The 11,443-nt window shown below is 59.7% G+C and overlaps 1 protein-coding gene across 2 annotated transcripts; it reads right to left on the reverse strand.

Annotated features, from left to right (window-relative positions):
- Nucleotides 1–330: 330 nt before the first annotated feature.
- CHLRE_09g399400v5 (uncharacterized protein) lies at nt 331–11,027 on the reverse strand. Of its 2 annotated transcripts, XM_043065933.1 has the most exons (16): nt 10,814–11,027; nt 10,035–10,391; nt 9,538–9,675; nt 7,548–7,656; nt 7,090–7,329; nt 6,695–6,823; nt 6,261–6,503; nt 5,792–5,911; nt 5,352–5,594; nt 4,874–5,002; nt 4,433–4,675; nt 4,142–4,327; nt 3,667–4,001; nt 3,370–3,448; nt 1,303–3,117; nt 331–1,043 (listed from the first exon to the last, which is right to left on the reverse strand). In XM_043065933.1, the coding sequence occupies exons 1-15, from the start codon at nt 10,824–10,826 to the stop codon at nt 2,094–2,096; spliced, it is 3,588 nt and encodes a 1,195-aa protein (XP_042920836.1). In that variant the 5' UTR covers nt 10,827–11,027; the 3' UTR covers nt 331–1,043; nt 1,303–2,093. The 2 variants fall into 2 exon arrangements, with proteins under 2 accessions (XP_042920836.1, XP_042920837.1); XM_043065932.1 differs by having other exon boundaries at nt 331–3,117.
- Between the last annotated feature and the right edge of the window lie 416 nt (nt 11,028–11,443).

The following is an 11,443-nucleotide window of genomic DNA, read 5'->3' on the forward strand; positions in this document are numbered from 1 at the left end:
TTAAGGCCGGCCGCACCATCGGGTGATGGGACAGGGCACGGAAAGCAAGTAGGTCAAATTAGTAACTTGAAATCCCCCCCCCCCCCAACTCCAGCCCGAAATCCACGTTCCAATGTCGGGGTGTTTTTCACAGCGACGGAATGGCTGTATGCCTCATTGTGTGGATGGACCGCCAAGCATACCGTACACATTGACAGCGTACAGCGTTTACAACGCAACCTACCCACAGTCTTGACTGCAGTTGCACATACAAGTGGCCGACTGAATCCCAGCGTACCGTGCATGGGCCGTGATGCGGGGCACGTGCCCGCAGGGAAGCAGTAGAAGTAGTCATGGACAGGGCCTGACACTAATGAGGGCCACACCACTGCACCACACGGCGCGTGCCGCCCAGTCTGAGGCCGAATGTCATTCACGAGTCTCAGGTTGGACACAGCAAGGTCGGCTTTTGCAGGCGCATCCCCCACCAGGTGGGTGTCTTATTCGTCGCTCCAGGACACAGCCAGCTATTTGAAGGGTAGCCGGGCAGCGGCGTGTCCAGCGCAAAGCTACCGTAAGCATGCCCAGGTACCACGCCACGGAGCACAGCCAGCACGCGCGCGCAGCACGCCCACCGGCGGTCACAGCTGCCTGCCACGGTACATCCTCTTTGACTTATGGCGGCACGTTCCGCATACATGCCCTTGCCTAAATGCCCATCCCCTACGCTGATACGCTCCACATATGCATGCTGCTGCCTGCAGGGCCCCACCTGGTCCCATACTGCCACAGCCTCCATCACCCGAATCTCTGTCCCCGGCGCCCACCCCAAACGTTCGCCTGATGAACAACTGATTTCCCCAAAAATGTGGAAACGGCAGTGATATGCTCCCGGACAAGGTCGCTTGGCAGCAGCCCCCACTGAGGGTCAGCCGGCGTGGACTTTGTAGCACTTTGTTCACGCAGCCTGGTACCGGTATTGTGTGGTGTGCTTGATTGCTTGGGTGTGGCTTCCGATGTCCCGGTAGCGCCACGGGCGCCGGGTCGAGGCCTCGGTTGCGACCCTGGTCGAGGGCAAGCAGAGCGCCAGCAGTCAGCAGGCAAGGGCGTGAGTCGTGTGGAGACGTGGCGCAGACGGCGACTTTTGAGCCTGAGCCTGCAAGGGGCGGAGGCAGTGCGGCCATGCGTACCAACGTGTGTGGACTGTGGAGGGCAACTTGGCTGTTCGCGCTCTATTATTGTGCGGTGACTGTCCTTGCGGTACCGTGTTTTTGTGGCTTCTGTAGTCCTACTTGAGTGTATTCACCCAGTCTGAGGCCGAACCGCCGAAGGTCATCCACAAGTCCCACAACCCGGAGCAGGGGTCAGCTTGCGCAGGCACAGCCAACCAGGTGTCGTCATTCGTCGTCGCAGGACACGACCAGCCATGGGCCCAATCGTGTACAACGAACTACCAAACCGCGGAGCACAGCCAGCACACGCAGCACACCCGCCCATCACAGCTGCCTGCCACGGTACATGCTCTGTGGCGGCACGCTCCACTCGTTCCACGTGGCCTTGCCGGAATGCCCGTCCACTTCCCTCCACACATGCATGCTGCCCAGGTCCGCTATGCTGCTGTGCCGCCACGGCCACCGCCGCTGGGCCCTGAGCAGCTGCCACCAAACTCCACAGGGGCCCGCGCCACAGCCGCTATCTAGATAGAACCCCCATCCATGCCGCTGGGCCCCACGCCGCCATAGCCGCCGCCACCACCTGAGCCTCTGTCCCCGACGCCCACCCCCGAACTGATATCAATGCGCGCTTTACATATTCAATGTGCAACCAACCGCGGCCTACTCACTTCCTGAGCTATTCGGGCCTAGGGCGTGCAGTTACCACTGTCCCACAGCTTTTCGGCACCGCATCGGCACCAATCAGTCAAAATGCAGTTCACTTTATCATCAGTTGGGTAAGGCTGCGTCACTCGAACGCCACGCACTCTCACTCGGCATCTTCTTCCCGATGAGCTCCCGTACATCAACCTCTGGGGTTATCTAAGCCCTACAAAAGTATTCCCACTTCCAATGAATGCGCGTCATGAAAGGGCGACTATTGGCGACTGGTCAGGCCTATCACGCCTTCAGGTCAGCCGGGAGAGGCAGGCGCGCCTTATCAGTAGAGGAAAGGCATGCCCAGAGGCCAGGTACGTAGTAATCATTGATCGAATGGCATAGCCAGCAGCCTTCCGTGGCAGGCCTGCATGAGAGCCACTCATACACGCCATTCACGAGATCATCAACGACACTCGCCGCCTCCACAGCAACTGCTTCGGCTGTGGAATCGCCCGCAGGTGTGGGGCCGCTGCGGCCCGTAGCTACGGCTGGCATAGGAGGCAGCAGTGGAGGGGATGGCGGTGACGGTGTGGACGGTGCAGGGGTGGCTGCAGCCTCCCTATTACCACTGTTAGCTGCTGTTGCTGGCGGTGGCGGTGATGGCGTTGGTGGCTCCTTCAGACCGAGCTCCAAAAGGTCAATGCCCATGCCTGTCAGCTCGGCCCACAGTCCGGCCGGCCAACCCGCCGTGCTGCAGGTCCGCACATCACTCACTTGCACCGTGCGCGTGTAGGCCTTGCTGGCGCCATCGGCAGTGCTCAGCATGACCTCGCTGGTGACGCTGGTGAAGACACCGTCCTCGAGCGATTGCTGTGGCAGCGCCGGGCTGAGAGTACCGATCTCGGCTGGGGGAGGGGCACTGCCGCGCCCACGGACCATCGTGCTCCGAGGCGTGTACCGCACGCTGACAAGGCAGCTCGGCGGCGGTGTAGCATCAAGCGCTTCGGAGAGCTCCGCGGTGTCTTGCGTGCCCTGATGTGCATCCGCTACTGACGCGCCCGTGGAGGGCACGGGAGGTGCAGGCGCATCCACCGCGGGTCCAGTGACTGCGGCTGGCGAGGGCGCGGGCGCCGGTGCTGGTGCCTCCGCCGCCGCCTCCGCCGCAAGGAGGCGCCGCCCCGACCTGGCACAGTTGTCGTACACGGGAATCAAATCCACCACGTGCTTGTGGCCGGTCAGTAATGTGCTGTCCAGGTTGGCAACGACGTCCAAGACTTCGCAGCCAGTTCGCTTCGCGTACGCGTAGCTGTAGGTCTTGCTTTTCCTGCAGACATGAACACACAGAAACGCGACGTAAACAGGCAGGCACGACATACGCAGACACTAAACGGATCCAAAGCTGTACCAAAGCGGCTTAAGCGCTGGCAGCCTGGTGGCCTTAATCTGTAGCTCTAACGCCTACGGACGTGTATGCGTTGTGAGTCAAAAATCTAGCTTGGTTTCATGCACAGCCTATCGCCGCGCAGCTACAGGCAGACCGGGCCACTGGGGGCCCTGTGTTGAGCGAGTCACTTACAGGCTGTACGAATCCTTGAATGTTCCGTTGCCGGCCGGCGGGGCTCCGAAGGTGTAAACCCCTGCCACGTTGAATAAGCCTGTGTGGGGCAACCAGGGCACAACAGCGGGTAGGCATGTAGGTTTCGGGACCCCTCCCTGTCGGCACCCTTGTCCGTGGTGCTCGCCCTTACTTCCAGGCTAGTGATACCTCAAGCATGTTTGCACTCGCTCCACGTTCACAACTCACGTCTGCACCCACCGTAACTACTGTAACAAATTATCATGCGCACCCTCGCATTCACGCGTGCACGCGCACCTGAGCTCTGCAGCCACTGCGCGGTGATGAGGGACAGCGCGCCACCCAGGCTGTGACCCATCACCCACACAGGCTTGCTCTTGGACGCCCTAAAGCTGGAGCTTTGCAGGCGGCTGACGATTGTGTCATAGTTGTTATCAGCCGCCACAGCAAAGCCTTCCGCCAGGCCGACAACCCCCCGGAGTGGGCCGCTGGCAATGAGCGCGGAGGCCATGTCTGTGCCGCGGTCCGCGGAACCACCGACCCACTGTGTTTCGCTTCCTCGGAAAGCGAGGAGGCAGGACGTCCCGAGGTCCAACAGCCCATACTCGGTGTCGAACTTGCCGTACACCATCCTGCAGACAGGCGGCAAACACCGTATGGCGTAATAAAGCGGGGGAGAGGTTGTTCCAGCAGATAAGCAGCCACATGTGCGCGCGCGTGCAGGCGTATCCAGTGCAACCCATCAGAACACACGAATCAGCCCCGAACTCACTCGCAGGTCCCAGAAACGCCCCACGAAGCAGCTTTCTTGCAAAACGTTGTGCTGTCATTGTATGCGAGTGAGGACAGCAGTGCCGCTAGGTATGCGTTGCGGGCATCGCCGGCGTTGGTTGACCAGTACTTGGCCAGGGAGCGACCGGAGGAGGAGGCGCCCGGCGGGGGGGACCGAGGCGTCGGGCTGCGCGTGGGCCGGTGTGATCAAGATCGTCAGATGGGTTATGCAAGGCGTCCATACCATGCGCTGCAAAGAGGATGTGCTTGTGCGCGCGTGCAGTGTACTCACGTGCCGTAGTTGATGCTGACCCAGGCGCCCGAGCAGCCGCTCAACAGGTTCTCGCACACGATGCTCACGCAGTAGGTGGCGCTGGAGCTGATGCCGTATGCCAACGAGGGGTTGGAGGACTTGCTTGTCGAGCCGAGTGTGCTGCCACTGCAGGACGTGCCAGACCGGACCTTGATGGAGAGGTTGTCATTTGTGGATGACCGGGCCGAGACGTCCAGTGCCTTGGCGCCGTTCACATCGCATCTGTGCGTGCGCGGCGGGCACAGCAGTGGCGCATGTGCGAGTCGGTGCGGTGGCGCGCGGTTTCAGTTGACATGCATGTCGCATGCGCATGTTGAGGACGAGTTTGTGACTTTGAAGGAGTGTCATGCTGTCACCTTTGTGCTTAGTAACGTTTCTTAGTAACCCCTGAATCCATGCGTGGCAGCAGGTGACACTCACGTGAAGTCGCGCTGGCCAAAGTAGTTGATGATGGGGACGAAGTAGTTGTCGTAGATGCAGCCGCCCCGGTCGCCGGGGGGCGGTGGGGGCGGCAAGCGCGGAGGCGGCGGAGGCGGCGGAGACCGCGGCCTGCATGTATGAAATACATGGTGTCGAGTGCGCCGCAAGCAAGGGTAAGGTACATGCACGATGAGGAGATACCGCAACATTAATGGGGATGTTACCTAATGAAGAGAATTCCGTTCTTGCTCAAGTTGTGTTGGCTTACAGGCAGGGGATAGCTGATTAGCTGGCATCAGGTTTCTAGCTAGGCAGCCCGGATAAGCAAGGCTAGTAGGCCGCCAGCAAGTACACCAGCGAATCAGCCCTACGTTAGACCCATAAGGTTTGGCTAGAAGGCGCAAGAGCTATGGAGATAGGCAGCAGGCAGCAGAGCATGTGTGGAGTAAGCGAGTGTGTTAGTGTGTGCGCTACTCACGTGCCGTAGTTGATGCTGACCCAGGCGCCCGAGCAGCCGCTCAACAGGTTCTCGCACACGATGCTCACGCAGTAGGTGGCGCTGGAGCTGATGCCGTATGCCAACGAGGGGTTGGAGGACTTGCTTGTCGAGCCGAGTGTGCTGCCACTGCAGGACGTGCCAGACCGGACCTTGATGGAGAGGTTGTCATTTGTGGATGACCGGGCCGAGACGTCCAGTGCCTTGGCGCCGTTCACATCGCATCTGTGCGTGCGCGGGCACAGCAACGGCACGTGTGATTCGGTGCGGTGGCGCGCGGTTTCAGTTGACATGCATGTCGCATGCGCATGTTGGAGAACGAGCTTGTGACTTTGAAGGACTGGCATGCTGTCATCTTTGTGCTTAGTAACGTTCTTTTGTAACCCCTGGATCCCGGACGCGCGCACGCAGCAAACACTCACGTGAAGTCGCGCTGGCCAAAGTAGTTGATGGAGGGGACGAAGTAGTTGTCGTAGGTGCAGCCGCCCCGGTCGCCGGGGGGCGGTGGGGGCGGCAAGCGCGGAGGCGGCGGAGACCGCGGCCTGCATGTATGAAATACATGGTGTCGAGTGCGCCGCAAGCAAGGGTAAGGCACATGCACGATGAGAAGATACCGCAACATTAATGATGGGGATGTTACCTAATGAAGAGCACTCCGTCCTGGCTCTAGTTGTGTTGGCTTACAGGTAGGGGATAGCTGATTAGCTGGCATCAGGTTTCTAGCTAGGCAGCCCAGGTAAGGCTAGTAGGCCAGCAAGTACACCAGCGAATCAGCCCTACGTTAGACCCATAAGGTTTGGCTAGAAGGCGCAAGAGCTAGCTATGGAGATAGGCAGCAGGCAGCAGAGCATGTGTGGAGTAAGCGAGTGTGTTAGTGTGTGCGCTACTCACGTGCCGTAGTTGATGCTGACCCAGGCGCCCGAGCAGCCGCTCAACAGGTTCTCGCACACAATGCTCACGCAGTAGGTGGCGCTGGAGCTGATGCCGTATGCCAACGAGGGGTTGGAGGACTTGCTTGTCGAGCCGAGTGTGCTGCCACTGCAGGACGTGCCAGACCGGACCTTGATGGAGAGGTTGTCATTTGTGGATGACCGGGCCGAGACGTCCAGTGCCTTGGCGCCGTTCACATCGCATCTGTGCGTGCGCGGCGGGCACAGCAGTGGCGCATGTGCGAGTCGGTGCGGTGGCGCGCGGTTTCAGTTGACATGCATGTCGCATGTGCATGTTGAGAACGAGCTTGTGACTTTGAAGGACTGGCATGCTGTCATCGTTTTAGTTAGTAACGTTTCTGAGTAACCCCTGGATCCGCGCACGCAGACACTCACGTGAAGTCACTCTGGCCAAAGTAGTTGATGGAGGGGACGTAGTAGTTGTCGTAGATGCAGCCGCCCCGGTCGCCGGGAGGCGGTGGGGGCGGCGAGCGCGGAGGCGGCGGAGGGGGCGGAGACCGCGGCCTGAAGCAGGCAATGCACCCGGTGATTAAGCCAGGTGGCGGCACCGGCGGATGACCAAGGACAACTGTAATGTAGACCGACTGCGTGCGTCCTTGCAATTTCCATTGCAGGGATTCCATGCACCCGGCGGGCCAGCAGCAAGAGAGAGGTGCTACCGAGTGATACCAAGGAATATGCGAGGGACATGCTACGCACAACTACTGCTACCTAGCTAGTGGCCTGATGCACTCAGGGGCGGCACAATTGAGTCCAATCAGATAACTCACTGGACATAGTTGATGCTGACTGTGGCGTAGCCGCAACTCCAGACCCAATTCTTGCACACGATGCTGACGCAGTAGGTGTTGTACGACGCAGATCCGTACGACAGAGATGGCGTCCTGGACGTGGATGCCGAGCTGACGGTGCTGCCGCCGCAGGATCCAACTCGTACGACAATGGCCAGATCATCATTGCTTGTGGTCCTAGCGGACACGTCGATGGCCCTCGGAGAGGACACGCCGCACCTGGCGGTCATTAATGGAAACCAATAGGGCGCAGCAGTGCAGCAGCCAAAGCTCAGCCGCCAGGTATGACCGTGCATGCGTTCAGCTGCAGTGGCGCACGGGTGCTTTGCGGTGGTACGGTGGCAGAGTAAAAACAAGCAAGGATGTTGGGGATTGCTAGCTAGGGCAGGGCTAAGGGACACGCGAGTCGCCAATGCCGCAAGCGCGCATGCACCCACGAGAAATCAACTTGGCTTGAGCCGACGTAGGCGTTGTAGTTGTCGTAGATGCAACCGCCTCGGTCGCCGGGTGGTGGCGGCGAGGGAGGCGGTGGCGGCGGTGGGGAGGCTGCAACCAGGGGGTACACACGCACATGCGCCCACATGAGCTGGGTTGAGGAAGGAACTGTCACAACTGCCGTACTGGCTGTTAGTGTTTGCCTCGGGCATGCTAGTACATAGTACACCGCTAGCTGCTGCTGGGGCCTGCTTCTACCATGCATTGATAGGTGAAACTTCCAGCAAATGTGGCGAGCAATGCGTGGCTACTCATTGGTCGTGCTGGCAACACTAAGTAAACACAAAAGCCCGTCCGGATAGATGGCAGCTCGGTCCCGCCTGTTGTCCCCCCCCCCCCCACACACACACAAACACGCACACAGTGTCTCGGGTTTCACCGATGTGGCCATTGCGGCCGCGTGCATGCCTCGCATCGGTGCCGCCGTGGAGCGGGGAGCGGGGGGCCAGCCCCCGCCAGCCCACGGCGCCCACACATGCACACACACATGCACATGGGTTTCCAGCCCCGTGCCTTATGACACGCGATCAGCGTCTCCATAACCGCCGCCCGCCACGGACCCCATGCAGCCTAGCGATGTTTGTCTCTTCGCCGCCCCTGACTCGGCCCCCCCGTTTTCCGGGCATTCGTATAGTTAGTGGGATGCGTGTTAGGTCGCTAGGTAGCTGCACGCCGCCCCTCTTCACATACCGTTGCCATTTTGCATGCCCGTGACACTCCTGTGCTGCCGCGCGCCCTATGCCTTTGCTTCTCCCTCTCGCTTATAGGTAAGACTGGCTATGGACCGTGGACGAGACCCCGGGGATTAGGCGTGCCCGGTACACGTTGTAGCGCGTCGCCGAGCGGAGCATGGCAGCGCATGCGGGTGCACCTCGGAGACGAGGCTGAATGCCAAACGCCCGGGTAGGGGGTTCCAGGCAACATATGCGGGTGAGTATACTCAAGATGACAACTGGGGCAACATCGACAAACGCGGAGCTCGGTAACCGGCGTCGGTATTTGTTGGTAACTGCGCGCGCGTATATGGCGGAATTGTTCCGTTTGTTTTTGGGCTGAGCCCCCTGAGCGAAGCGATCCAGGGGGGGCGAAGCCCCCCAGGATTGCCCCTGTCCGTGCGTGTCGACAAAAAGTACCATACTGGCACAAACCGCGAGTGCCACGTATTATTAATTGCAATTACCTATTGTAGAAAAATAGACGGCAGGGAAAACTCGGCCGGAGCGAGAAGCGACCTCGTGAGTCCATGGACATCTTGACTTTCTTCAGTTCGCGAGTATAGCTTTCGGCCCCTAAATATCTTACATCCATGTATCAAAACATGTCGACGACAAGCGTCTTGGGGCAAGAATGTCGAAATTGTTTGCAACAGCCAAACCATGCGTCCCCGAGCCTTACATGTGTCGCGGCCCGGGATCCCGCGCCCGAGCCCGGCTAGCCGTTTGCGGTGCTTGAGTGGGATGTGGGTGAGGTGCATTTGGGATATCATGGACCGTGAAGTGGCGTGGGTAAGGTGGCGTGGCGTGGCGGGGACAGGGCATGTCGGTGCCTCGGCACGGCGTTGGCATAGTGGCCAGTCCCGCTGGATGGGCTTGCAAGGGTGCTGTTCATGTCGCCGGTGCCCATCGTCACATCCCCTTGCGCTACATGGGGCTCAGCCCATTTTCCAGCTGTACAAAGCTGACACCCCTTGTTGTTCAATACACACACAGTAACTCTGTTGACGCCGTCTGGGCTGGCTCCGTTTTGTTGTTGTTTTTCACACACACACACACACACACACACACACACACACACACACACACACACACACACACACACACACACACACACACACACACACACACACACACACACACACACACACACACACACACGCACACACGCACACACACACACACACACCAACATCACGCGCCAGCACTCGGCACTCACGGTCGGGCACCCAGGTGCATCGCAGCCACTGCTTGCAGTCGACGTAGTAGGTGCGCGGGCAGCACTTGCACTTGGACTGGCCCCACCACCGACAGTCGCTGCCGCTGTACTCGCCCGTGTAATAATTACCGGAGGAGCCTGCGTCGCATGCACAGGCATCCAACTCATTCAACTAGGCCCTGCAATGTATACGTTACTGTTACGTAACGGTTGGTAGATCGGTTCCCCCGGCCTGCCGCATATGCTCGATCTTCGCGCGCGTGGCCGTCCCTTCGCGAACCCGCCCCGACCTAGTCTGAAAACCCTTTTCATCTGCGCGGTGCAGTGTAGCATTGCGGAGCAAGCAAGGGAGGCAATTCCTAGCGCTAGGTGATTCTGAGGGATAGAAGGTGGTTCAGTCCCTTGCTTCCTGCCACAGCCGCGTGCCCCTGGCGGAGGGGCCTTGCAAGCCCTTCCCTCATCCACGCACGGTACACATGTGGCCCGATCGCACTCACACTCATCACTGCAAATGTAGTAGCAGCCAGTGTAGGAGCAGGTGCCGCTCCAATACCAGTTGCTGCTGCCATCCGTGTAGCCGCTGGGGCAGGAGGAGGTGCCCGAGAACCGCGAGCTCGACGACGACTTACAGTTGCCGTTATAGTCGCAGCCGCCGGAGCACGCCCAGTTCTGGCTCCACCACGCATGGCTGACACGCGGCAGGCCGCACGCCATCACGGCCACTGTGAGCACTAGCAGCAGCTGCTTGCGGCCACGGCCGGTCGAAAGCCCACAGGTGCGCAGGCCGCCGCTGCCACCGCCGTACCGGCGGTGGATGCCATGCGGGGGTTGGGCAACAGCAACGACGACGTGCCCTGCGTGCATGGGGTCCATCCATCCCACGCATGGAGGAGGTCATGATCATTGTTGGGGTTTCCTGATCAGTTGATTGCTGTTGCAGTTCATGGGATGGCAGTGAAGTAGCTCAAGGAGCGAGGGTGCTATCGGCAGCAACACGCAGTAACGTGCTTTCGGCAGCAACGTGCTATCGGCAGCAGCGTGCTATCGGCAGCAACGTGCTGCGGGCGGGCCAGTAAGAAGACGCACGCACACACCGAGACACTCGAAACGCGAGAGCCTGCTCATGAGCACGCCAGGATAGGCTACATAGGCAAGGCCCCAAACACCGACAACTCCACGTTCCTGGCACCACAGCGGCGCGTGCGGATTGCTGCCATGGGCGTACGTTCCCGGAGCGCCGCTAGCGTGTCCAGTTGCTTGGGCGGCACGTACGCACCGTTCTGAGGCATTGGGCGCGTGTCTTCGCCCGCTCGTGCGTCGGTCTTCGAATGCGCCGGCTCACACTGCCCCATATGTAAGCGATTGGAGAAGTTCCCGCTATGGCTGCGCTACCTACAAAAGCTTAAACGGCATCAGCGATGTGTGAATTAATGTCGCATATGTTTTACGTGACTTGCCAAAACTTGTTAGGGTACCTCGGAGCGCAATGGTATAGCGTGTTCTATGATGGTACTGGTATGCACATTCAGCTTATGCACCGTGGCCGATCGAGTCAGAGCGGCGGGCGGCCCTCGCCCGAGGCGGGCGGCTCATTATGCAGGCAGCAAACTGCCCCGCTAAGAATACGTAACGAATGCACGTAGACTCATCTACATGATAGAGTTATAGTAGCGCTTATAACCCCACCTTTCCCCGACTTGCTTAGTGTGGCAAGGAAGCTCAATTCTTGTGACCTGTTCGTGACGGTGTTCAAGCTGGTCGCACACGCTCCAGTGCACCGTATATCAGAGTTCTGCTCTTCCCGCTGGAGGCGGCCCGCCCACCTAGCTCCACTGGCGGTTCAGAAACGACCAGCGTTGCTGTTCAGGCGCTTGAGGAGTGGCTAGGGCCCTTCCTGGCCTGTTCA

Source organism: Chlamydomonas reinhardtii, chromosome 9, assembly GCF_000002595.2.
Source record: "Chlamydomonas reinhardtii strain CC-503 cw92 mt+ chromosome 9, whole genome shotgun sequence".
Taxonomy (NCBI): domain Eukaryota; kingdom Viridiplantae; phylum Chlorophyta; class Chlorophyceae; order Chlamydomonadales; family Chlamydomonadaceae; genus Chlamydomonas; species Chlamydomonas reinhardtii.

What these genes read in the sequence shown, in the direction of transcription:
- CHLRE_09g399400v5 (XM_043065933.1), bottom strand. An exon ending in TTTGGCCAGCGCGACTTCAC is followed by an intron (nt 4,676 to 4,873) that starts GTGAGTGTCACC and finishes GCGCACGCACAG; the next exon opens with ATGCGATGTGAACGGCGCCA. An exon ending in GGCGTTTCTGGGACCTGCGA is followed by an intron (nt 4,002 to 4,141) that starts GTGAGTTCGGGG and finishes GCCTGTCTGCAG; the next exon opens with GATGGTGTACGGCAAGTTCG.